A 27,972-nucleotide genomic window follows, 5' to 3' on the forward strand; every position below is an offset into this window, starting at 1 on the left:
GCAGTGGAAAAAGTTGATCTCCGCCATATTGTAATGTTCATCCGCTGCTGATATATTGTGTTCTTTTGTGAATTACGAACAATAATAACTTTTTTGTAGTTCGTAGGTTGCATTTTGGACCAAAATAGTGATAAGTGCATATTTTTATCTTAGGTGAAGTGTTCAAAAGCATCAATAAGTGCGCCAAAGACTGAAATTTCTAGCCAATGTCAGCAGGCGTGTCAGATCAGGTAATTTGCCGAGTTTTATAGAGAATTTGGAATGTTTATATGGGTATCACGTCCCGGGAAGTTGAATTAAGTGAGTTTTGTCTTCTGTTTCATGTTCGGCGCCGATACAGCGGATGAAAGGGCAAGGGAACCAAGGTACGTAAAGCTAAAGTCGTGACGTAGCCACGACCAATATTTTTCAGTATGCACCACGGCTATAAGCTTAATTCGCCGGTCGCTCGCCGATTTCTTACATTTTGTGACGTTTACCAACAGTAGACATCTTATATAATGTTGATTTAATTCTGAAAACATCGTATTTATCAAATCAAACAGTTTTTACGTTGATGCACCTATCTAAACAAAAATCTATGCATTCCTTTACTTCCTCTGTTTTCTTATTTATTTTGTCTCATTAAAATTCTTCAATTGAAACATAGATAGCCTTGATGCCATGAAAAACAACTGCGAGTGGTATCCTAATTTTTGAAAAAAATCCTTAGCTTTCACATAGTGGCATCAAATGAATGACCACATTTTACTTTCGTCTGTGCAAATTAATGTCAGATGTATCTATTTATCTTCTTACTGGCATAGAGCACAGCATTCCCAGTTCGTATCACAGTCATATCCCAGTTCATACACATAGTTTTCACATCTTCTCCGTTAATTACGTTCCTCGGTGGCTCTTTTCAACTTGCCACATGATTAGAGCTGCCATATTTAGTCAGGGTCTTGACAGGACGTTTTGGGATAGGGAGGTGTAGTAACTAAAAAAATACAATTTTATAAATATCTATAAAGATGCACAGAAGAGGTAATGTAACCCGAATATAATACAATATTTTTTAATCCAAATTGTTTTCTAAAAAAATCATTCGCATTATATTCGGGGTAAAGATTAGTGCATTTTTCTTTTAATTTCTGCTCCAAATACATACGCCGCGTTATATTCGAGTTAATACGGTACTTGCCGACCAGATTTTTCTGATAATTTTACTTTTTTAACATGTTTGCGGAATCTTTTATCTTATAGGATCCGCTTATATAACCACATATCATAATTTCCTTTTTTGGGATATTTTACTTCCGATTGAACCGTAGTTGACGGTTTGAAGTCAATCTTATTTGACTAGCGTACTGGGAAGCTTTTGTTGCTGGCCGTTTTTTTATCAGAACACAATACCTCCCTACTTTGTAATTATTTCACTTTCACGTTAACCATTGCTGTCTTTTCTCTACCGGGTGTCTTTTGAATTGACAGCTTTAGCCTTCATTTCCTAAATGATGTACACGAATGTGACAGCTACAGCCGTCACAACTGGGGATGTCTTAATACGCCTAAAAAGTTACCAAGAATGTATTAAACACCATTCCCGATATCCCCGAAGACCACGACGCTCAGCATTGAGCGTGACAATGAAAAAGAAAATAATTAAAATAAATCTTCTTCACGCGTCTTGTCGGGTCCCGACGTTGACAACCACTTGGGAGAAAGCTTCCCTATCCTAAGCAGTGTGAAACAGCGCCTCCACAGTTCTAATCCTGGGCCATGCTCGGATGTTTTGAAGCCAAGAAAACTGTTTTCTTCCAATCCCTCTATGTCCCTCGATCTTCCCCCTCCGTGACAAGCTGAAGTATGGTGGTGAATAGTTCTCTATTCGTATTGGCTCTACGTAATACTTCATTGTTGGTTATCATATCGGGCCAAGATATTCTTAACATTCTACGGTGGATCCACATTTCAAATGCTTCAAGGCGGTTTATAAGAGAGTCCACGCCTCTACACCGTACAGTTAGACAGACCATTTATAACATTTGACCATTCGCTGTCTCAGCTTAAGGTTTATATTATCGTCACAAAGAAGATTTTTCATTTTGTTAAATGCTGTTCGGGCTGCTTCTGTTCTGCATTTTATCTCAATGTCGGGGTCTAGATTTTGAGTGATGATACTGCCCAAGTTCCTGAACTGTTTCACTCATTATAATAGATAACAGTTTTTTATTATTTATTTTATGAAAGATCTTTACTTGGAATCCCGACTCCCTTTACTTGTCCTAATGCATCTTTAATACAGCTAAGAACTTCTTTATTGTTTATGAAACTTTCTCTTATCTAAAGATGGAATTAGACTCGACCTAATGTTTGTACATATGTCGCATCACAATACATGTACTACAACGTACATATTGTGAGGTTTGAGGTGGCTTTGTGTATACTTCGGTCAAACTGAATGTCTTTCTTATCAAGAATTGATAATATATTATTAACTATGTATTGTTTCAATGTTATGTTTGGTCGGAATCCAATATAAAAATACTATGGATCTTATTCACCTTCTCGCGGTGTTCGAGGGCCAGTCTACTTAACTGCAAACTTGTATTTTCTTAATCTTAATTTATTATTATTTTTTATGACTAAGTTTTCGAAACTAAGTCAATTTTAATATTGTTTCTTTAAATTTGATTATGCTTTTCTTAAATGACAAAATAAATCTTTTCTCTTGTATTGTATTGTATTCTAAGATAGCTAAATAGTTATACGAAGGCTGCCTTTAAATTTTTTACAAAAACAATAAAAAACAATAAAAAAAAATTTGTTACAAATCGTTTTATTGCTTTTCAAAATATTCGCCTAAGTTTTATACACTTTTGCATGCGTTTGAACCAATTCTCTAAATAGTTTTTCCACTCTGAAGGTGGTATTTCCAAAACATTGTTGCAAAAGGCTTCTTGAGGTAATTAAAATCGCTGTCCTTGCATTATTTGACATTCGAGAACACGAAGTTGTTAGGTGAGAATTCGGGTGAATATGAGCATGATACATTAATTCTATGTTTTTCTTCTTCAAATTAATAAATTGATAGTCTTGCTTTCTGAGAGTGGGCATTGCCATCGTGAAGGATGGTGCGACGTTTTTGGTTGTTTTTCCTGATTTCATCAATGACTTCTGGCAAACGTATACTATTCGTCACTAACTGTTTTTCAATCCTTTCGAGGAATGGTTACACCATGTCTAGTACAACCAAAGAAACGATCAATTATTTTCTTAGATGTGCTTAGAAAACAAATAACTTATGTTGAATTCTGTTCATCTTGGGATTGCCTAAACAGTTGATTGTTGCTTAGTTTCTGACTCGCATGAATATATCCAAGTTTCGGGACAATGTTGGATATGTATTTGGAGTTCCTCACACCAACTGACGCTAGCCTTTTTATCAGATTCGATAAAGTTATGCAGAATCATTCGGGAGCAGATCTTTTTTCCAGCTAAATGTTCATTCAAAATGCTATGTATCGCAGTCTTAGATATGCTTCTATCTCACGCCAAGTCACCTGCCGGTCCTCTTCAATCATATTGCGCACAGCATCTTTGTTTTTTGGAACAACAACCGACTGTAGTTTACTTTACGAAAGTCGTCACTGATAGAAGTACGGCCACGGCAGAATTCTGCGATTCTAAGCATCATTGTTGATTTACACCTTTACTAAGATCATAAACAAAATCATATCATCCAATGAAAACCTTCATGTGAAATTTAATTTTTTCCACAAATTTATTATTTTTTGACGCTCTCTATAAACTCACTACCCAATCAATTTCTGAGCTGTTTTCTGGCATTGGTATACTATAGATAACCTTTTTTAATAACAAATAATCCAATCTTCTACTTTTGATAAGAAATTTCACTGTTTAAAATTTATCTTGTGGTTCAATTTTAAAAATAAACTGATAGTTAGAATATTTTTCAATTATGAAATTATGTGTATAATATGTCAAAAAATTTCATCTTCAATATTGCTAGTAAAAACTCAACATCAGATGGCTTTTTAATAAAAAAGTGTTGCTTATTTTTATACTTATTTAAATATTTTATCGTTAGATATCTTAATGATTTTATAGAAATTAATTTAACTAAAAAATTCATCTCTACGGGCCTCAATTAATCAGCCCTTTGGGTCTTGCCTTTTTGGTAAAACAATTTATTTTGTTATATGCCCACAATTTATTCAATTCACTGGATGAGACAGATGTTTGGGTACAAAGAATTGCGCGTACTTGTCTAATATTGAAAGATATATTAAATATTATTTAGAATATCTTCTTATGTTTGCAATGTTAAAAAATTATCCTCTGCCTTGTTAGAGTTCAATCCTGGAGCAGTAAAGTAAGAGGGCTGGGGTATAAGCAAATGAAACCAAACACAAGAAGGAATAATGCAAAGACCTTTTAAATTCGTGTCACCATTGATTGTGTACAACAGGACCTCTGTTGAATATGATTATAATTATCATAATAATAATTATTATAATACAGATTAATGACGGACTCATTGAGTCATTTAGTTACAATAAAATACATTAATATAGTATTTTATATGTACCGGTACGATCAAAATAAATTGCAACTAAAAAAAATTAAGCTTAGACAAAATAAAAAACAATGACCTCGAGACAAGATCTGATATATTTTAGTGATTGAGTAAATCTAGAAATACACCAAAACAAGTCCAGATCCTGTCTCGAGTTTACAAATGCAAATAATTCTGTCATGATGTATTTTATAACATATTTGTTTTGTTCATCCAGTGTCAAATGTGTCAAAAGAGCAGCTAGAAAGTCCAGGTGAGGAGTTGGCGGAGTCATGGCGCCATCAGCAGCAAGCTCCGTCCTATGCACCGCCCATCTCATCACCGACGGATCCCTACACTGTACAAGGTATACTGACCAGCTCCACCCCACATATTCTTAATAGAATTACATACTCGTAAATATTTACTGAATTATTTACGGTTTAATCGCTCGAATAATACTTTTTTGGTTCAAGTGGCATTATGTCAATCTATCTACACAGTCTGTGCATTAAACCTTGTCCGATCTGTATGATCAAGAAGACGTATTGGCAAATTGTGTCGCTCTGGGTTATTGTGCCGTGTGTCGATGTTTTGGATCGCTTTGTGGCGGCCATCAACCCAGGTGAAGGACACTGAAAATAGTATCGCAAATAACGTAGAAATATCAACAATTTGTTAGGATCTGAATGGCCGTGAAATCCTCACATACTGTTCCAATTTGTGGAGACCGAGCGGAAGGCGGACGGGACGGCGGGCAATGCATCTGTTTCCCCACTCCTGTTTTCTCCCCTGTGGAAATAAACAACTGTTTGTTTTTAAAACACTTCTAAAATATTTTTTAATATGTCTTCTTGCTCATTCTGATCGCCGTGGTTTAAAATGTGACGGACTGTATGCAATGGAATAAAATGGATCATCAAAATGCCTCATTAACAACGGTATTTGTGTTGTAATAAACCATTTAATTGGAGAGTTAAGTGTATGTTATTAAAGAGACTAATGTAGTTATCAAATTGCATGAGGTTTTGGGTTCATTTACTAAATCAATTTATCATTAAGTATGCCGTAATCGAATTATCCGCCATTTCAGTTTGTTTTTAGCACAATTAGATACAACACGAGGCGGATATTTCTTTTACAAGATTGATAAATCAACAACTCGCTTTGCATGTCAAATCATTTAACTCAACGATTTCATTTAGCAAATTCATAGATTTATTTAATCAATTATACAAATCACCTGTGGTTGTTCTCCTCTATAATAATACCAACGGGTATATTTAATTTTTGTTATGTAAATTAATAGGTACCAGGTACTAGATTTAAGTAATTTAAAAACACCATATTCATGTATTGATCTAAACCCATAATGTCTTATTGATATTAATATGATATATTTTTATTACTATAATTTTTTTAAAAGAACGGTTCCTTGATGGTTCTATTTAGGTATATGTGCTGACCCTTTAAATCTACAAAATGACAATTTTAGTTCTGGAAATCTACTTTTCATAAAAAAATATTGAATTTATATTAGTAGCCTGTATTTAGATTGGCAGATTTGTCATGTTGATAGGTTTTAATGTAAATTGTATGCTAAATTATTGTGATATGTATGAGACTCACCCGGAAACCAATGCCCAATGTCACTTGGCCTATCGTCTTAGGGAGAGTTCAGAAAGTTCAATAAATAATAGTGTACTTGTTATTTTTGCTACAGAGATGAAGCTGTTGTCTCAAATGCTTTCTCATAATTTACTAGTTCTAAAAAAAAAATATTTGTCCTACATGACCGCAGGCCGCGAGTTGGCCAGGGCTGGTTTGAGAGTATAAAATTTATTTATTTATTTAATGCTCACAATACACAATTTAATCTATATTTTTTTATTTCCCGACTGTTAGAAAATTCCGTCTTAAGTCGGGACTCTTCTATATATAAATCAAAACATTTATAAAGATATTAAACAATATACAAAATAATAATAAAAAAATATACACAATACAACTTTATAAATATATATAGTTGGATAATTTATATAGCGCCATTTTTGTGAAAATCACCTCAAGGGCGCTGATGTCAAGAAATGGAACGCAGAAAAGTTATTTAATAATACATTATTATAACCGTCTATTTATTATAGGAGCAAAAATTAATTAACATTTTCTTGTATACCCACGAACAGGCCATACCTTTGTGGGATTTTTGTTTACTATTTTTACTATTAATATGTATTTCATTTCTATGTAATTATCCTTTATTTTTTAATACTTTGTTTTACCTCTTATGTATATTGTAAAATAACAAAATAATTTGAATAAAAAAAATAAAAAAATGTAATTAATAGTTAATAGTAATTTTACAATTCAATTCGGAAATTAATTGATAGTAAAAATAAAAACAAAATAATTTAATAAACATAATAATAAATAATTTTATGCTTCGATTAGCAACAGTTAAAATATATATTCACAAATTATTAAGCATCACTTTTAAGTTTATTCAAAGATGATATACATATACACGTATATGAATAATAATGAAGACAGCATCGATATTATATATTTATTCCCTAAGCAAACTTTACAGTGGTCTTTACCCCTCGATAAAATCCAGTTATGGATCTTCATCATAAATATAGACGTTGATTTGGAGAACTTAATACATTCATCCAAGACGTTGAACACTCTCCGAGCTATATATGAAAAGTGTATCCGAGAAAACATTGTACGTGTTCTCGGTATTAAGTACTTTAGGTTATGCGAAAACCTCGTACGGGCATTCTGTTGGGACCTCAGAAATTTGTCAACACTTGATACAAATTTGTTGGATATCAAGTACCTTTAATAATTGAAATAATGGTTCAGATGGGTAAGTCGGAGGACACCGAAGCATAACTCTAAGAATTTTGTGTTCATGACAATTGTCGAGCAACCTCCCCAGCCAATTATGCCATAGGCAGCCACCGATTAGAAAGGCGCAAAATAGACATTTTTGAAAGTCCAACGACCAGGATGTTTCTGATAGAGCTAAAGACATGACAGTTTTCTTAATCTAGATACCAGGGACTGAACCTGTGTCCCTGTGTCTCCCATCGCAAATTCCTGTCAATTACAATGCCTAGATATTTTATATTATCAACCGGTTTCAATAATTGACACAAATTTCTAGAGTTACTTTGTAGCTTTAAACTGGTTCAGGTGGTGACCCGTCTCTTATACTAAATGTAAGATATTTGGTTTCATCCACATTTAGCACAAGCAAAATGACTGTTAAATTTACATTACGTCCAGATAAATAAAAATTACGTATTTTAAAATACAACAAGTATCATTGTTAAAACAGTTGTTTTAACAATAATGCCTGTATTTTGCAGTATTTATACATAAAAGATTTATTACATTACTAACTTATATTTAAATGGAAATATATGCATGTAATCCTCTACATTTATCGGTGGCATATTTTGATACGTAATTTATTGTTTTTATGACCTATGTAAATTTATGCGTGGTGTAATATATAAGAATAGTCTTTCTTCAGTTTTTAATAGTCAGGATGCCTAGAGAATATTGTTTATTTTTAGTTTGATCATTTAGAAGAAATTCCGACTGTCAATAAATAATTATCATTATCCATTTTGATCAACTTGGATTTCATTAGTTACACTAGACATTTGTTTTGCTACTAATTTGAGTAGCGTGTTAGTATTTATTACTGCACAAGCTCACGCAGCCTGTTCATAAATATATGCAAAAGTGTGACGCAAATATGACTAAGTCAGCAAATATTTTTACATGTAACATTTTTCTTATACCGGGTATAGGTATTCCTTGGTATAAGGAAATCTAATAAATAAGGCCCAATTGTATCGTCCCTGATCTTGTATGCTGTGAAACACTTATTGATATTTTATGATACAAGCTGTAATAAATAAACTCATGTACTACCATCAATTAACCCTTTCAGACCTGAATTAATTCCTGTGGATATAAAATGATTTTTATTGTGTTTTTAATGTTTTTATCTTTTATAATTTAGAAATCATTATCATTATTTTTTTATAAACAATGGGTCTTAAACTGATAGTAAACCGACAAAATTAATGTTTAATGTCTTATTATTTTACAATATATGTTTATTCAATCAAATTAATTTAAGTTTACTGAAATATGTTTAAAACTTGCCTTACGTATAATTTATAAGGACAACGGGAATCCGCTCCAAAGCGATCAAACCAGCCGCTCTGGCATAGTTAAAAACGAACTTTTCTGCGTAATGCAGATAACCGACATATACAAAAAAAAATAGATACCTGCTTATGGGTTCCAGGAAAAAAAACTCCGCTCTTGAATTTTGGTAGGTACATGAGTAAAAAAATCTTTTGATTTGTGTATATTTTAATGAACACCCAAACAACATTATTGACTTTTTTGTTTATTGACAATGTACCAGTTAAATAGATACACACATAAGTTATCGACAATGATTCATTGTAATTATGTAATAACATTTTCATATTTATTTATTTTTTTGCACCACAACAGGCCTGGAGGCCCAACATAATCATCATTACATAATGCTTAAATTTGTTTAATTTAAACTCCTTTATTCCCATGATACAGAATGTTCACATTATTATTATAATTTAAATTTTTTTTTTATGTACTTTTTATTATTTATAAAACATATAGTAGATATTATACTCCCAGGAGTTATACAAAGAACTCATTTAGAACCGTACATAAAAAGAAAACATTTTTGTGACAATACATAATATCATACATAGTTAATACATCCGAAATAGTAAGAAAACATTATCTAAGAAACATAAAACACAGTACTTTACACCATCTATATAAATTACATTAATAAGTATCACTATCAAAAAGATTTAAGTAATATTTTTTAATCGCGACACTTGGATTTGCTATTCGACTTTTCGTGTTTTAGCTCATCGGGCAGTCAATTAAATTCGGAATGGCCAGTATTTTCCAGAGACCTTTTGCCGAACTTCATTAAGTGAAACTTTTAAAAAGTGAAAATTATTATGATAACAGGGTATTCTGTGCGACGTACACATCATGAATTATTAAAAAGTAATTTTTAAAAAAAACTTTGTTAGTTCATTTGAATATTAAATATAATAAATCAGAAATTTAAAAACTATTTTACCACACGATAATATTTTATGTCATAGATATTTTAGCTACGTATTTCCTTCTAAAAGCTTAACCTAAGCCTTTTGTATAATCTCACTAATAATATAATTATTATCGTTCATTTTCTCTTAGTAATTATGCAAACATATTGTCACAGTTGGCGAAAACATCTTGTTTATATTTTTCCTACTGTGTTATAGTTTGTAAGCACAATCAATAAATTAACAACTGCTTACTGTGTAGATCATCGCTTATCAATGATCAATGATTGGAATGTAAACTAATATTGTTAACTATCACCAAAACGTCTGCAATGTCAACATGTTAACATATCTCTTAATAGAATATTTGTTTTCAAATTTTTGGTTTCTACGTTATGTAGGTTAAACAAATGCAAATTGCAACATACAACTGTTTACTTGTTCAATGTTATTATCATTTTAGACTGTATTCAATTGATTTTGTTCCGATATACCCGAACAATTGATTTAACGTCAACGTTAAAACTATTTGTATTCCATCCTAGTCACGCTCTGGATCAGTGGTCCAAAGTTCACTATCACAACTCGAATGGCATCGAAATTAAAATATTTGGATAAATCGCAAAAACACAGATATTTCTTTTTTGAACAATTTATAAAACATGGGTTTGTCCACTCCTGGAGTATATTTTTAAAAAGACAGAGTTGTTGGAGAAAGTCCATAGAAGAGCAACTAAAATGGTAGTTTCTCTAAGAAATAAATCATACGAGGACCGCTTAAGGGAGCTCGGGTTGAGTTCACTGGAAGAGCGGAGGCAGCGTAGTGACTCGATTGAAAATTCAAAATCTTTACTGAGAAATATAATCTACCCAAGTTGAAATCAATGTTCACTATGAATATAAACCGCCATCTCAGAGGTCATTCATTGAAACTAAACACTACTTCCTTCTCAAAGAACTTCCTGACAAACTGAGTTGTGGAGAAATGGAATGGCCTTCCAGAGAAAGTGATTGGTGCTAGTTCAGTTAATGTTAACTAGATGCACACATCAATTTATAATGTTTAATAACCATGTACACTTGATATACACACACCAGCTGCCAGTGTATTAATAATAATAAATTACTAGTAACACTCACACGGACAACATACAAAACAAAATATAACTGGGTCATAAATCCTTTATAACTCTCTACAGTATCCGAGTTACATGAATCATAAGATATGAAAAAAAAAAAATTAACCAAGCACAATGATTGCAAAACAAAATCTTCACATGTTCAAAAATTGATCTTGTTTAACAATTATTTTTTATTCAAAGCAGATACATAAAATCATATTAATGATAATTCAATGTAAGTCCCTCTCCAAGCACAAGAGCTTGTCCCTTTTTTTGGAGAGAAACAGCATTAAAAACAAAATATTATTTTTATGTATGTATTGAAATTGTAATAATGTACCTTAAATATTGTAATATATATTCTCTTGGACAAATAAACCCCCTCTTGAAAATGCTTAATGAGTCTCCAAAGATATTAATGTTTTTTCACAGTGTATTTGTGTAATTTGTTGTATTGTTTACACATGCGAGATAGAGGGTTATAATATCCAGATTTTATTCAAGAAGGTAAAACATGAACATGAAAATTAATTAAACCCACTAAACCACGAAATCGGCTTCTTATAAATGTAAAATGGTTCAAATCTCCATTTAATCATTTATTTTGGAATTATCTTATGTTAAATGGTATTTTGTGTACAATAATAACACTGAATTTTATTTATTTCCCGTGTTGTTTTCTTGACGTAAACTTATTTATTGTTTATATTAACATTTTAACCTGTAATTGGATAGATTTCCTGCAACCTCTGGTATAGCGGTTGCTCGCCATTGATTCCCAGCAAAGTTATCACGAAATATTTGAGGGTATTAAAAGCAAACTTAAAAAGCTCCACCAAAAACGGAAAATTAGTTATTGATGCCAAAATATACTATACGTAAAAACCTACCTACCTAGATAATAGCGTAATTCAAAACTGTCTCTAAATCTTGCAAAAATATATTTCAATTATACTACTTGATACCGCAAACTAAGCATTCTCCAGTGAGTTGGTGAAGCTTAATTAGAAATTTCACAATTCTTTTTTCAAAGTTTTTCGCAAATATCTCAGTAACTCCTTCAATGGAGATTTCTAAGTTTGCTTCTGATACCCCCTCACATACACTGTGATTGGAGTACCGATTCAATGCCCTATGCTGCATTAGTGTGGATAGGGGAAGTTTAATTGATGAACCACAAAAAATGCTGTAATTTCACAAAACATGTAAATAATAAATAATTTAATGAATTCGCACACGTTAAATATCCAGGCCGCATATTTGTAAATTCTCTACGCACTCTGAAGTATTTCTTCCGTTTGGGATGTGTAGGAATCACAAACAATGAGCGCTGTTGCAACACCACAAAATCGTCCGCGAGTAGCGCCTACTAACGTCACTCAACAAAAACATCTCGTTTTCATTGTAGTATCTCGGCTATGCCTCAAAAATGTCTCGTAAAAAATTGATATTTTTCCAATTTTACTGGAATGGATTTCAATTTATTTATTTTATATACGTTTATGTACATTACAAAAATATTTCAATGCATTCGTAACACGAAAAAAATCATGCTCAAATTTAAAAATACAAAGATGGTAAAATAAAAATACCCAGCAATTGTAGAAAAGGGATGCTATCTCTCTGAACTTTTTTTCACTTATATGAAAGATGTCGATATTCGAAGAGATACGGTTGAGTAAAGACAAAGAAGAGTAAAGATAACCTGTCGGGTATCTCCCTCCGTCTGACACGTCCGCTACTCATTACGCCACTTTAAGTGGATTCCGATACATCCTAAACGGAAAATGCATAGAGTGTTTAAGAATGTGGGCCTGGGTACGTGATATAACTTTGTTTAAATGATTCTTATGAATAATCTAATCTTTATAATAGAAAATGAGACGGTTTTGCCTTATTGTTGTGCCTGAATGACCCCCGATGAATGCGCTTCATTTAAATCTCACGCATATTCATTAGCCTGAGCAAACTAAAACTGTTTAATTTCTCCCATTGCACATAGCTAATATGAGATGTTTCACTCGCTAACTTTTCACATAGTTTAAATCATTTCATCCGTGGTCATAGTTTGGATATCGATGTTATCGTATCACCCGAAATCATTCCATCCCAAGCCGTTTTCTGCACTTTTTCCCATTTTATTTTGTAACTGTTTCATTTTAATTTTTCTGCTGATACATGCTTGCCTTTGTCTTTCCGCTCCCGATCACCCCTCCATTTTTGTTTCATTGCACTCTTGTCTAAAGTTTTGCATCATGTCTCCATTTTTTTTATATTTGTGGTGTATAATCAATATTTGAAGCACTAACATTGTGATTGTCCATTTTGAATTATTTACATTGTAATATTGTTTGAAAACTCTTAAATAACTCATGTAACGCCGCCCGATTTTATAACTCATCTAGCTGCTATCAAACTGAATAAAAAGTGCTAATAAACTGGCCCTCAATTACAATGAAATTTTGAGAGATTTACCAATTTTATAGTCAACTTGTATTATTTATCTTAAAATCTGAATATTTGCATAAATTAACAGTCTTCATCAGTTGCATAGTACCAATTGTATTACCAACAAAATTTCGCAATAATATGAATTGTATTGAACGAGACAAAAGTCTCACTCAGGGAAAATATATATTTTTTTAACAGTTAATCATTGTTGAATAAATATTATTTTACAATTTTAATTTTTCATATAGAAAATTTCAATCTTTGCTTTGATAAATCTCTTTCGGTCTTAGAAATACTGTTAAATCATGTGAGGTTGCAGTCGCGTGGTAGTGTTGCGTACTTTGGATCAGAGGTCCGAGGTTCGCTCTCTGCTCTACCGTGATTTGATACCAAAATGGCACAAAATTTTAATATTATTTTAAAAAAGTAAGCATCTAGGTTGTTTTTAAAATTGGTGGGCATTTATTGTGTTATTTTAATGATTTTAACCTTTTTAATCCCACAAGCCTATCACCAGACTCGAAGCTTTTGTACGAGTTTAAAAATTGTACAATTTTTTGTAACTTAGAGAATTTCCAGTTAATAATATTAAGTGATATTTTGACCCCTTGAAACAACAAGGTTCCAGCTAACAATGTAAGTTTATTCCAGTTACTGAGTAAAAACAGTTCCATTTGCAATTAATCATCTTTATTCCTTCGTGCACACTAATAACATCTACTGGATATTAAAGTAATAAGGAAATGTTAAAAGTTTCAACTGCATCCAGCTATTTAATATAGTTTGTGGAAAAGGGTTCACAAATTGCATGAAATAATTAAGTATCAGTGTCAGGCGGAACCTTGTTATTCCGAAGAGTCAGTTTTGTAAATTTGATAATTTAATTCAATCCCCCTAAACTCGATATTAACCGAGATAATTAAAAATACATTAATAACTGTTTTTTTGTTAGAAAACTGCTTGGAGGTTTTCGCACATTCTATGCAAAATGGGCTGGGATCAAAATGGTTAAACAATTTTTGAATGTAGATGACTTAATCAGTGGTGAATTAACCATCGCGTTTGGTTCGCCAGGTTACTATGGCACGGCGGGAACTGCGGCATTCCCTTACCAAGCGTTTGGAGTGGGAGACGGCACTTGGTCCACCAACGGGACAGACCCTATCACCTTCCTAGGGGGGTATCAGCACGACACCTACGGGATGGAAGGTAACCTGCCCCACCCCCCATTCCCCGACACTCCCAAAAAGCAACATCCCCTCCAGCACCTTCTTACTTATTCCAGGGCTGATATTCTGAACTCTCTCTTGAAGGTAAAGAACGCTTTGCTAGCGTGTAATTTACGTACTAATCACGTGCGAGCAACGCTTTCTCGACCCCCGCGATAGCTTTCAGAATCGCACTCCGGGACCCTTATTACAATTAGATGATAAGGAAATTATCAGACTGATAAACTTCAATCTGCAGCGATAGAGAGGCTTATTACAAAATATTTTTATTCTTCATATTTTTGAGATTTGCATTAATAAAATATTGTCCTCATTTCCTTCAGGTAATGGTTAAAAAATATATTTTAGACTTCGACCTTAGTGTTGAAGAAAATATGATACTAATTCAAGAAAATCAACCCTAAAGTCAACATTTGATTCAGACTGAACCGATTACAAATTATTATAAAATAAAAACTTAGTTATTAGTGAACGTAGCATTAATTACAATGTTTTTATTTTATAATAATTTATCATGAAGTGATACGAAGTAAATGCCGATTTAATAAATAGAACCAATTACTCTTTCACCTACCCATCAACAGTCCCAGTCAGTTCAAATCTATACTGGAACTACGGTTTTTCCATATATTGTACCTTTAATTTCCACATCGGGTAGCTTAATATTTAGCGATAGTTACTATTGAATAAGTTACCAAGTATATCATAAGCCCTTTAGATAACGCACTTTATAAATTGGCTTATGGTGATGTGTGTTTCTATAAGAAACTCTTATTCTATAATATCAATTGTCTAAAATTTTATCAGTACGATAATTTGTATTGTTTAGCAAACAGAAAAGATTATGCAAATATTACAGTTTTAGCATAGAATATTTTAATTCATTAATTAACAATATTATTGATTGCATCTCTTACCGTCACTTTGTAGTCATGGGCCAGAGTTGGTATCAATAAAAAACATAATTTATCAAATATCTTGATACAGTAAGTTTCTACTATTTTTTATCTGTAATACTTAATTATTTACGTCCCCTTCTGTCTCACATAAAAAATCATTGAGTATTTAAATAAATGCTAAAAAGGTTTTTATCGTGATTATTAAATCATGCCAACCCTGTTGCTTTAAATAGGTTTTAAAAATTAAGACCACTAAGTACACTTTCCTTAATTTGATTATTTTAAGTCCCTATACAAATATCATATTTAGATATCAACTTTCATTTTATTTTATGTATATCTCAATTGCCTTTTTTTACAAATATTATGTTAACATAAGTGTGTAAATAATATTGTTTTAATACTTATAATAGTAATAATTAAAGGGCTCACATTTGAAACACGTTTTTATTTATTTATTATATTTTAGATTATTTACACATTTGAAAAATTTATTATATGCACAAAAAATAATAGTAAGTAATTTGTACTTATAATTTTCTTTGACGTAGTATTTTGTATGTTTTGATTATATTTTGTTATTTTTATGAAATTGTGTATTTATATTTGTGTTTTAATTTTCATTATAATTAGTTTTAATTGTAAGTAAGTAATTGATATTGATTTTAATTGTAATAATTAATTTGATATCATCTAATGAAAAAACACATGTAACACAAGAGGTCCTGCCCAAACACAGGAAATTCCTCAATAGTCTGGGACCTGAAACGAAAAACCGCTGTACGTTGCAAACAGTGAAATAAATATAATATTTGTCCAACCAATTTAAATCAATATTCAATGTATTTCCTCGAATATTACTTCTGTGGATAAATTAATGGAAAAAATCGCTGTCTTCATTAATTATGTATTGTGTTCCGTGTAATTTTCTACTTCCAATACGTAATTTAAATGTGTTCAATTTTTCATCTTGAAAATGACCCATTTATACAATGCTCTAATCACAGTCGAATCGAGAACAGCGCAAATTCCTAGAAAAACGTATTTGTTTTGAAGAAATCAATATCATCGCATGTCAAATTACCACTTCTTAGCATTTGGTCCAATGTGTTGTGATTAAAAATAAAAAAAACGGTGCATATCGAATGTGGAAAAGATGTATTATTCTATGTTTGACTTGGAAAATGCTTAATGCAATGAAATTGATGACAATTATTGTGATATAAATTTTCAGTAGCTACTATGTAGGGACTTAACCCAGAATGTACCGTATACTTAAATATTTCATTGCTGTGATATTAAAATCGGTTGTGGGAATTTATTGTAATTTACATTGTTTGAAATTTAAATCTGTTGTATATGCAGCATTTCTAGAATTTTGGCCTTTTGTAAATGTTGCAAGACAATATATTATATAATATGTATATTTGGTTAAATAATAATTGTAGAAATTTCAAATGTACATTTTACAAATACCAAGTTGGGACAATCCATTCAAAATAGACTTTTCTCTTGATCAGATGTGCCATTATGCAGATTTTTTCATGTCATGTGTGGTGAAAATATTATTATTACTATTTTCAATATTATTTTCTTATTTGCACCACAAGCCAGGTTTTGATTTGATTACACTGGGGTTCTGAAAAGCAGAACAGATCAGTGGAAAGATGGTCAAGTATGTTATGTCACTCCTTTAGGCATATTGAGTTATATACACGGTGTTTCAGGGTAGACCGTGAACCTTCAGAGGAACTCTCCTGACGGTAAACTTAACAAAAAATCCTAGTAAAATCTTCCAAAAACTCGCTTTTTACCGTGAAAAAAAAAGCTGTAAAGGAATATATTTTTTTTAATGTACATTTTCATCATTATTTTTGCTCTCTCGAACAATTTACACTACTTAAAATAAACTGTATACATATACTTAGACCGCCAATCTAATATTTATGCTAATTCTAATGAGGAACTTCAACCCTACTGGAAATTAGATACAATAAATGTTTTCATGATTGATTATTCATTCCTTTGCCCTCAAAATGTAACATTTGTTTTGAATCCAATTGATGGCATTTGAAGGTGTATTCGGCCCGTCGACGACAGCGTTCTCGACAGCCAACTTTGGTCAGCCGCCCACGACGGCGACGTTCAACTACTTCCACGGCAATGGAGACTACTCTACGTGGGCCGGGCAGCTAGGCAGAGCCAAGCAGCCGTACGATGACTACTACCAGCGCCAAGACGGGCTGTATGTCGCCGACCAGCTCAAGGGGGTCGAAGGTGCGGTCCAGGCAAGTTCAAAATGCTCTTAATAGTTGCGCCGGACTCCCGTTTTACATGGTTTCAAAACAACATGATGCAAAATAATTTAATTTTTTTTTTCTAACATTAATTCAACACTCCAATGGTCGCTCGCGTCAGATCTTACAGAGACCCGGTTTCTTATGTTCATAGGCAGCCCAGACATGCGTTGAACACAGACACGTGGTAATGTCTCATAAAACCAAAACATCTACCAAATTGTAAATATCATTAATATATTATATTAGCAATAAATCAAGGGTGTAGGATCACAGGGGTTAACTACAAAAATACATATTGTAGCTTAATTTCAGTGATGCCACAATCATATTTTGGGATCACAAGGAGGTAACTACAAAAATTTGTTTTTGTGATAAATGCAAATATAAATTTAACGGAGTAATGCAGAAAGCAGCCAGCCATAGAAAAGTGAAACTGAGATAATAGTTTTCACTTTGACAGATGATAAACAATTAATACATTCGTTTTTGTATACTACAAACAAGAATCTAATTATGTATCTGACCAATTTCAATGACCAAAGTACCGGAAGGTTTTCCTAGTGCTGTGGGTGTTTTCTGCAAATTGAGAAATGCCGTTTTTGTGATCGACACTATTTTCAGAAGGTGATTGTTACAATTTTTTGGATGAAAGCGGTCTGGCTGTTTTTAGCAGAACATAGAGTTAACCTTACTGCACCCGATAATACCAATATCTCATTTGTTCAAAATTGTGGACTGGCTGCTTTCTGCATAACTACGTTCAATTTTAATCCTGAAACTCAGATAATATTAATTATCGACTAAATATAGCCCCGATTACAAAAAAGTTAACAATAAGTTTTCTGTATGAAAAGCAGAATATGCACACATTTTTTTCTTCTAAACATATTCAATGATAGGTTACCAATGAAGATACTTTAAATGTTCATGCAAATATACTCATTTTCGTACACAAATATTGGTTTTTCCTTACAGACAGTCGAAGATAACTTTGTTAACTTCCCATTGTAATGGGGGCCAGCAGTGGATAAACATATGATTCATAAATTTTGAGGAACAAGGGTAATTTATTTACAGACTTGTTAAGTTCATTTAACAATGGTAAATACATTTATTTATAATGTGGAATACTTTTTTCCTTATTAGGTTTAGAAGGGAATTGGTACATTTGTCAATTTTGATTATATATGTGATTCCCAATTAAGATCAGTGCCCTATGCGCCACTGGGTATAGGTAAAAAAATAATGATGATGATTTCGTGAAACGTACCCCCCCCCGTAAAACAGGAGTCCGGTGTACATTCATTTGTTGTCTGTTCAATAAGGCTGTTTTTTGTGACTTTATTTCATAACTGATGCATTAACATAAAGTAAATATACAATAGTATGGGATGCAGGCTCTGGCCCTCTCTGAGCCCAAGGAGCGGGAGAAAGACGGTGGGGGCGGCGCCCCCAAGAAGACCTGGGCCACCATCGCCAGCCAGCCGGCCAAGCCCCAGCCTGCCGCTCAGTCTTCGGGGCTCAAGAAGAAGGGGCCCGGCATGCCCCCGCCGCCCATCGTGCCCGGCAAACACAATATGGACATAGGTGAGGAGAGACTACAGAATATATGGAGTTTGGAAAATGTTAATAGAGTTAGACAACATTTTTATTAATTTTTTTAATGAGCATGGAAAAAAAATATATCTAAGAACAGTGAAATTATTTAAGAAAAAAAACAAGTTTACATTTCTGTAATTGTGAAATACAGAACAAAATAGGCTAGGCGGGCTGGGCTTTTCATCCCGAAAAATGCATTCTCCTTTCACATCGCAATGAAGCTACCAATTTATGTGATTTGTGATTTTTCGCATAGGGATGGCTAAAGAGCTAACAAGCAACAAAAACTACTTTTCATCCAGAAACTTCAGTGGCTCACTAATTATTGGCCAAAACTGAAACCGCAGCTGAAACTCGTTTTACTGGCCGAAACCAAAACTTTGGTTGCTCACTAATTATTGGCCAAAACTAAAACCGCGGCCAAAACCGATACTTCGGTAGCTTCCTAATTATTGGTCAAACCTGAAACTACAGCCAAAACTCGTTTTACTGGCCGAAACCGAAACTTTGGTTGCTTACTAATGTATTGTAAAACCTATTGTATACCTATTTTAAAATTCAAAGAAAAAAATATAATAAATAAAAAATAAAAAAAATTAAAAATGCATCACGACTTGTCTATTTATAATATTCATGGAGGAGTGTGCAAATATATGTTTTTAGTGGTAACTAAAAAATGCTGATTTTGAGGTTACCTAGTTGTAGTAATTACCCCACGATTTGGAAGTGGATAACAGAGAAGAGTAGAAGGATTGTGTCATTTGGCAAAACAAATGTTGATGTTGTCATTGAGAGCCAGTGAGTATTATTTATAATCAAATCAATCAGTCCCATATTATGTGTATTTTGTGTTACAGGAACCTGGGACACGGGCAAGAGCAACGGGCCGGTGGTCAGTCTGCCCCCTCCGCCCACCGCGCCCCCCAAGCCCTCCCCCCAGCAGCACCCCCCTCCACAGCACCAGGTTCACTAGACACATACTCAATTCCTTTGCGCTATGGAACTCAATTGTCCACTAGTTACGAGGGCGGTCTGAAATTTTCCATTCATAACACGGACACGAGTCTTTTATTTGCCAAATTCAGTTTCATTATTCAACATCTCACCTCAAGTCTCCTTGTAAGTCGAAAAACTTTTCCCAGTGATGCTCTCGTCTCTTCAATCAGTCTGGCGATGAGGTCGCACCGTGGGCAGCGCGCAATTGTAGCGCCACGGTGTGTTTAAGTGAGCGCCACTCACACTTTTTATTGTGTGGACACCACAAATGTGTTTAAACACACTGTGTTCTCAGTCTGTATTCGCACACGGCACCCATCACAATCGTGGCATATAAGGATGTCCCAAGGTACCAACCTGATCATTTTGTTTTGTGTGATAGTCAATAATAATATGATAAATTGGAGAAGGCGGTTTGATGGCTGATTTTGCAGTTACATTGTTAATTAGGACGTGTTTACACCAAAATGTTGAAAAATTAATTCAACACAAAATACATGGAAAATTGTTACTAATGAAGTAATAATGTCATGTTTTTACAAAAAATACAAACAAGATTTTAACATGAAATTCCCAATATCAAAGGATACTTAGATGTCAAGAAAGTATATGATTTCCTGATTTTAATGAATTTAAGTATTGTATATATTATTTATATATATATATAGAATACAATATATAAAACTCATTAAAATAGCATTATATCCACTCATTAGTCAACCCGCAACACTTTGTTAATGATCCTTAGGATAAAAGTAACTTTATTTAATTTACTTTCATACAATTTTGAATTCTCTATTCTTTACCTCTGTTTTGTATAAATACACTGAACGCCCTAATAAAGATAACAGTCTCGAAGATGTCGCGAAAGCGATGAAACCGGTCACTGGATATTCCAAATTTGTGGATTAAAGTATCACTCGTCTTTTATTTCCATAAAAGGTGAAATACCCAGATTTATTGTTCATAGATATTTAAAATAAAGTAAATGAGGTGTGTTAAAACAAAGAATGCATTCTGCTTTTGATAGTTTGGAGTAAAATGCAATAAAAGGATAATTGATTCTTTTAGTTATTAATTGTTGCCAGAAGTTATAATTTTCGACAATGTTTGAGTATGTCCAAATGCTTGCAGACTGGCTGGATTTCCTCCCTAGGGAGTTATTCATATTTAAATTTATTTCAGCAGAGAGGGAAAACATTTTTCAGAAGGGGATATGTTGAAATAAATTTAAATATAATTTTCGATGTTAAAAATGTATTAATATTCTGTCATTTATGCTCTGAAACCTTACCTTTCGTCTCTCTGTCCATCGTCACACTAATGGTGCAGATTGCTGTCTTTGTTTGAACACGCGTCAAATAGAAGTAATTTCATTAATGTATGTTGGAAAATAGAATAAAAATATGAAGTTTGAATATCAAATCTAGTCTGCCTTCCTTTGGTGTAGATTTTCTTGAGAATTGTTTACCAGTACATATTTAGATATAAACATTCTTTGTATTCTCAAAATTTGGACAAATCCTCAGGTGATGGTGCCCCCTCCCCCTCAGGCGCCCCCGCCATCCGGGCAGCGCGCGCCCTGGGCGCCGCCGCCGCCGGCCCCCGTCGCCGCCGCGCGTCCCCCGCCCCTGCTGCTGCCCCCGCAGGCGCCTCCGGCCCCCCTCATCCCGCATCCCGTGCTGGACGAACTCAAAGTGAAGAATAACTACAACCCGCCCGACTTCGACTTGACTGCCCCCGACGCCCGCTTCTTCGTCATCAAGTCGTATTCGGAAGACGACATCCACCGTAGCATCAAATATGAAATCTGGTGCAGCACCGAACACGGAAACAAGCGTCTCGATACCGCTTTCCGCGAACGGGAAAAGGAAGCCGGCATCGTGTATCTCTTCTTCTCCGTCAACGGCAGCGGGCACTTCTGCGGCATGGCGCAGATGGTCAGCGCCGTCGACTACAACTCCAACTCGAGCGTGTGGTCCCAGGACAAGTGGAAGGGACAGTTTAAAGTGCGCTGGATCTATGTCAAGGACGTCCCCAACGTGCAGCTGCGTCACATTCGACTGGAAAACAACGAGAACAAGCCGGTAACCAACTCCCGGGACACCCAGGAGGTTCCCCATGCCAAGGGCCTCCAGGTCCTCAGGATGATGCACGGCTACCGACATTCCACGTCCATCTTCGACGACTTTATTCACTACGAGAAGCGTCAGGAGGAAGAGGACCAGCGAAAGGTCCCGGAGCCTCCGCCGCACCAAGGAAACTACAAAGATAATCACCACCAGGGATACGAAGGAAAATCCCACCACGGTGGATACGATAAACACGATTCCTACGGAGGCGGCGGTGGCGGCGGCGGCAAAGGAAACTATAACCGCGACCATGGAAGCGGCGGAGGTAACTTCAATCGAGACCACGGTGGGTTCAAAGAACACGGCGGCTTTAATAAAGACCACGGCGGGTTCAACAAAGACCACGGAGGATTCAACAAAGATCACGGCGGGTTTAACAAAGATCACGGTGGCTTCAATAAAGACCACGGCGGGTTTAAGGACCACGGCGGGTTTAATAAAGACCACGGTGGGTTCAAGGATCATGGTGGGTACAAAGACCACGGAAACAACGGCGACGGGTACGGGGGCGGCGGCTACAACAAGGGGCACCGCGGTGGCGACCGGGAGCAACACGGGGGCTACAGAGAGCACCGTGAGCCCCAGGGGGGCGGCGGTGGAGGTGGCGGTGGAGGCGGCGGTGGAGGCGGCTACCGACCGCATCACACTATGCACAAGGTAAAATGCTTCATTTTCATTTTAAACTTTCGCTGGACTCCTGTTTTGAGTGCACAATATAAGTATACCAAATCAAAAGGGGATAAGTCAGCCTCGTAGTGCTGTGGTTGACACATTCGCCTACCATTCTTGAGGTCTAAGATTCGATTCCTGGCAGGGACGATGTGAAATATTTTTTTTAATGGTGGTTTAATACTGGAATATTTTATTTAAATAAACGGCACTCAGTGCCTTTTACATATTGGTTACAAATACAGTTAAATATACATACATGTAAGTATAATTACAAGTAATATAGAGCATTTAAAACAATATTATTAATTTACAAATTAAGAAAGTCTAAAAAAGATAACAATATAAAAAATTTCTTATAAGTTATAAAATTATGGATAAAAAATTAAAATTTGGTATTTGAAATACTTTGAGCCAGTAAAAAATAACTATGAAAACAATTTTGAATAACACTCAACGATAAAAAATTTAATGTATAATTATTTCAAACTAATACTTAGGTAAATAGTGTATATATAAAAATATATAATGATGTAAAAAAATAAAAAACGATAAATATTTTGTACTTATAAATAAAATCAAGAATAGAAACGAAAAAAGGAAAAAAAACACCAATAAAGAAGTTTAAACAATTTTGAACAAAAGTATATGGTAAAAAAAAAAAAAAAAATTGTTATCTAGAACTGTTAGGTACCTACTAACTTCTCCTACCCATTAAAAACAGTAGAAGAGCCGTTTTATATGTACTAACGTCTTGGTACTCATTGCCTAGAGTGTGAAGTTCATTGATGACTGCATTTTTACCATATTATGTCGAAGTATTGTTGCCACAATATTGATAGGTTTGCCGAGTTATCTGGGGTGTCAAAGCAGTGCCCCATATGGGGTTGCATTATTTTTATCTTGCTTATTATGTGCTAGTTATTTATTTATTTACTTCAAAAAAACAATATTCTTTTAAATTTACTTCAATGAAAAACTTTATTTAAAATATGTTTATAATATGTAAGGATCTGGTGGGATGTTTCGGCTACGGCCCGCTTTAGGAGCCTCTCCGCATTTGCTCTAGTGACTAGGAAACCACAGAAAACTCGTCAGGAGAAGGCGGACTGTTGTCATTCGTCAACTGCATCACTGGGTGCTGATAGGGAAATTATGACGATGATTTAATTGACAATGTTTTTAAGACCAGCCAATTACAGGTCATAAGCCCAGTAAATGTCTAGACTTTCATATTCCTTTCTCAAAAATGTTTTCGCTCTGTTGCAACAAATCGGGATGATTTAATTGAGCTAATCAAATTGAAATTGTGAAAACATCCCTTATATTATAAAATTCAAACAAACAACATAAAAAATATATTTAGACATAGTTAAAAAAATAATAATCTTAAAAGGCAAGTCATTCTCAACAATTTTCGAATCCATTTTCAACTAGTTGTATATAACTCACTATTAGGAAATTTGAATCAAGTTGTGGTAGAGTGAGGTTCAAACCTCTCCATTCTTGTAAAAATTACATGGAGTGGGCTTTGAACCTCAGACCTCTGATCTGTAAGTTTGCGACACTAGCCACGGGACCACAATCTGGCTCACATAATGTGTGCATTCTTGTAAAAAATTTATGAATTCTATTAGTATAATCGTTAAATAAAAAATATTTGACAATGTTTGATTATGTCCAAATGCTTGCAGACACTGGCTGGGTTTCCTCCCTAGGGAGTTGTTCATATTAAAATTTATTTCAACAGAGAGGGAAAACATTTTTGAAATATGAACAACTCCCTAGGGAGGAAACCCAGCCAGTCTGCAAGCATTTGGACATAATCAAACATTGTTGAATTAACTACCTGGTAAAAGAAGAAGTATAAAAATTGGAAAATAGTTTTCAGGCGTTGCCTAGTAGGTGATTTGGTTCAGCCGGATGAATCTCACCCACGTGATAAAGGTTTCAGCTCTTTTACTTCACAAAAGTCAACAGATGGAACAGTTGAGGAAATGTGGATGTTCAAACATGGGCAGAATGGTGAATGTTACACAGTGTGTAAAGTGGCCACTTAAACCAGCCAACGACAGGTCATAAGCCCTGTAAATGCCTAGACTTCCATATTCCCTTCTCAAAAATGTTTTCCCTCTGTTGAAATAAATTTAAAAAAATATTTGTTTTAAAACTCGGTAGTCAGACGGCAAAAGGGACAATCTGTAATTTTCAAAAATGTTTTATTGTTACTTTTCAATAATAAATTACCATTCTGAATTCTATATGTAATAATAACTAAAAAATACAAAAAATTACAGACGGTCCCTTCTACCGTATCAACTTTATTCTCTGGCAATATTTGAAGTGTGATCATACAATGAACATGTGTTTCCAGGACCGAGGAGAGGGCCAACAGGGTTCCCGCAGTGGTAGGGGAAGGGGTCGCCCTAACTAAACAAAAGTGCAAGCTTCTAAAATTATATATTTTGTGTGGTGTTGAAATCGTTGAATGGATAATTTAGAAAATATCTATCAATGGAATATGTATTAACTGATTAAAAAATTATATATATACAAAAAAAAAACATTAATAAATGTTTAAAGTTAAACAGATCATATTATAAATCTCAAAAAAACTATTAGCTAGCAAAGTTTGTGTCAAGTGCTTATATCAGTCTGTTATCAACTCTTGCGGAGCCTTGTGACTATTTACAGTGCTCGACAGATTCAAAACATCAGTGAAATTTAGTAAAAAAATATTAAGTGTGAAAAAGAACAGTGCGCTCGGTTTTTCAAGGGCCACAGAACTGTCCCATTGTGAACTGTCTCATTTCCCTAAAGGACCTGTTGCGGTGTGAAGCATATCCTCGCATACTTCCTACTCTCGCTTGTGCGGTTACGCCCATCAAATCTCTGAACTTAATATTAAGGAAACATACCGCGTACAATCGCTCTACATGTTATTTCATTTCTGCATCTTGTTATCCCAAATCGACTGAGATTTTCTTAACTAAATCAGTACTCGCGACGCTTAACTTTTCAGTTTTGCGACGCAATATTAAAACAAACATTTTACATGTATTTTTGTGTATATTTTAATCAATTGATTTAATGACGTACATTATTTTTATTAAGACATGGAGTTGTTTTACTTACTCGTGTTTTATTTTTTTAGATTTCCTCCACTTTAGAAAGCAGTTTATCTATTCGTGCTTTTATACGCATATTTTATTAGCCTACGCTTGTCTCCTACACGTGTTATTTCATAACATTAATTCTGAATTATCTTTTATCGTATCCGCCGGGTATATGAATTAACTGTAGTGATTTGATGGTAATCATATGTATTAAAATTGGTGTATTGTAACCAAGCTAATGGAATGTGGATTTCAGATGAATTTTTATATGTATTCATAAACTAAAAGTTAAAACTCGGATTAATTAATACAATGATTAGTTAAATTAGTGATCCCACTGTTCGGATCGTACAAGTAAGGAGCAGTGATCCGCCGAAGACATTTATCGAAACAAACAATTAATGGTGATTGTTCCAAACATCTCGTCATGTGATATCTAACAGTGTGTGGACTATTTCAATTGCGATAAACATTGGAAAGCGGTCTGACGTTACACGCGAGCGTTCATTACTCCGGTACCAATACGCCTCGTTACAAATTTCACATTCTACAAACAATCTAAACATGTTCGGAGTTTGAACGGTTTTTGCCAATTTCAACAGACACTTGTACCGCGTAAAGAATTGTGTAACTTCTGATTTGGACATTTTATAAATATGAAATATTTAAAGTGAGATGTTTTTATGCTTAGACTATGTGATTTGTTATTTCCAATTCAAAATTTATGGTGCCGCATTTTGATAGGAGAACTCCTATCAATTTTTAAAAAGATATATGGCTGTCCCATTATTTTTACACTAACCTTTCACAGTAATTTCATTTTGTAATACTTTGTAAATATGTCCACGTTCCTTTTAGATTTTAAAAATATTGTTTCATGTTTTTTTGTGCAAATTATAAAAGGATTGTTCGGATTATATTTTATAAACATAAATATTGTTAAATAATCAAAAATGTAAATACATTCATTTATATGAAAACTTGTAAATCTGACAGATGTTTATTCGATATGCCACGGCGCATAATATTAGTGTCTTATTTCGTAATAAATATTTGCATATATTACTGTGAAGGGAACAATGTTTGTCAACATTACTAATAATAAACCCAACTGTACCAAACAGTATCATTTATTAATTAACTGTTGCCTTTTACAACTGTGTGCGCTATTACGAGATATTTTATACATTTTAATCAAGAAATGACAGTCAATTTCCAGTTTGTAAAAGACAATGTATGAAATGAATCAATCGACAATACAAACAAAATAATTGAATACATAAAAAGGCATCTTTCATCTTGCTTGTTTTGAATCGACTGCGGATGACGCCGATATACTTTTTTCACTGAAGACATGAAATCCTAAATGAACAATTTTTATATTTTTTCACATTGTTTGTATGACTAATGTAAAAATTTTATAAAGACCTTCCGTTCTAATATACTTTGCCGAGTGTTGGAATATTCTGAGCCGTGCAGTTTGAATTGTTGGTTATTATTATCGATGCCTGTATTGTTATAGAGATTCGTATGTTATGATGCACGTATTGTACAGATTGGGTAATAATGTGTATACACTGGATCTTAGTCTTAACTCTGGCCTATGCTTTAAAAAAGTTGAATCAAGCCGTTTTTTTATAGGTCCAGATCCGACTAGTGGGAATTACATGTTGAGCTAAATAAAGCATTGAATAGATGTTAACAAACTCTTGTTATTTTCCCGTCCTTTATTTCTTATTGTTGTTTTAGTTTCGC

At 33.9% G+C, this 27,972-nt stretch overlaps 1 protein-coding gene across 2 annotated transcripts; it reads left to right on the plus strand.

Moving 5' to 3' along the window:
- Ythdf (YTH domain-containing family protein) lies at positions 1-27,923 on the plus strand. 2 transcript variants are annotated; one of them, XM_088239650.1, is made up of 9 exons: positions 1-230; positions 341-365; positions 4,800-4,928; positions 14,352-14,486; positions 17,482-17,693; positions 19,091-19,292; positions 20,162-20,268; positions 21,830-23,089; positions 25,476-27,923. In XM_088239650.1, the coding sequence occupies exons 1-9, from the start codon at positions 207-209 to the stop codon at positions 25,533-25,535; spliced, it is 2,154 nt and encodes a 717-aa protein (XP_088095776.1). In that variant the 5' UTR covers positions 1-206; the 3' UTR covers positions 25,536-27,923. The 2 variants fall into 2 exon arrangements, with proteins under 2 accessions (XP_088095776.1, XP_088095777.1); XM_088239651.1 differs by having other exon boundaries at positions 19,103-19,292.
- The last annotated feature ends 49 nt before the right edge of the window (positions 27,924-27,972 follow it).

Source organism: Micrasema longulum, unplaced genomic scaffold (genome assembly GCF_059751315.1).
Source record: "Micrasema longulum isolate JH-2025_06_02 unplaced genomic scaffold, ASM5975131v1 h1tg002212l, whole genome shotgun sequence".
Lineage (NCBI taxonomy): Eukaryota > Metazoa > Arthropoda > Insecta > Trichoptera > Brachycentridae > Micrasema > Micrasema longulum.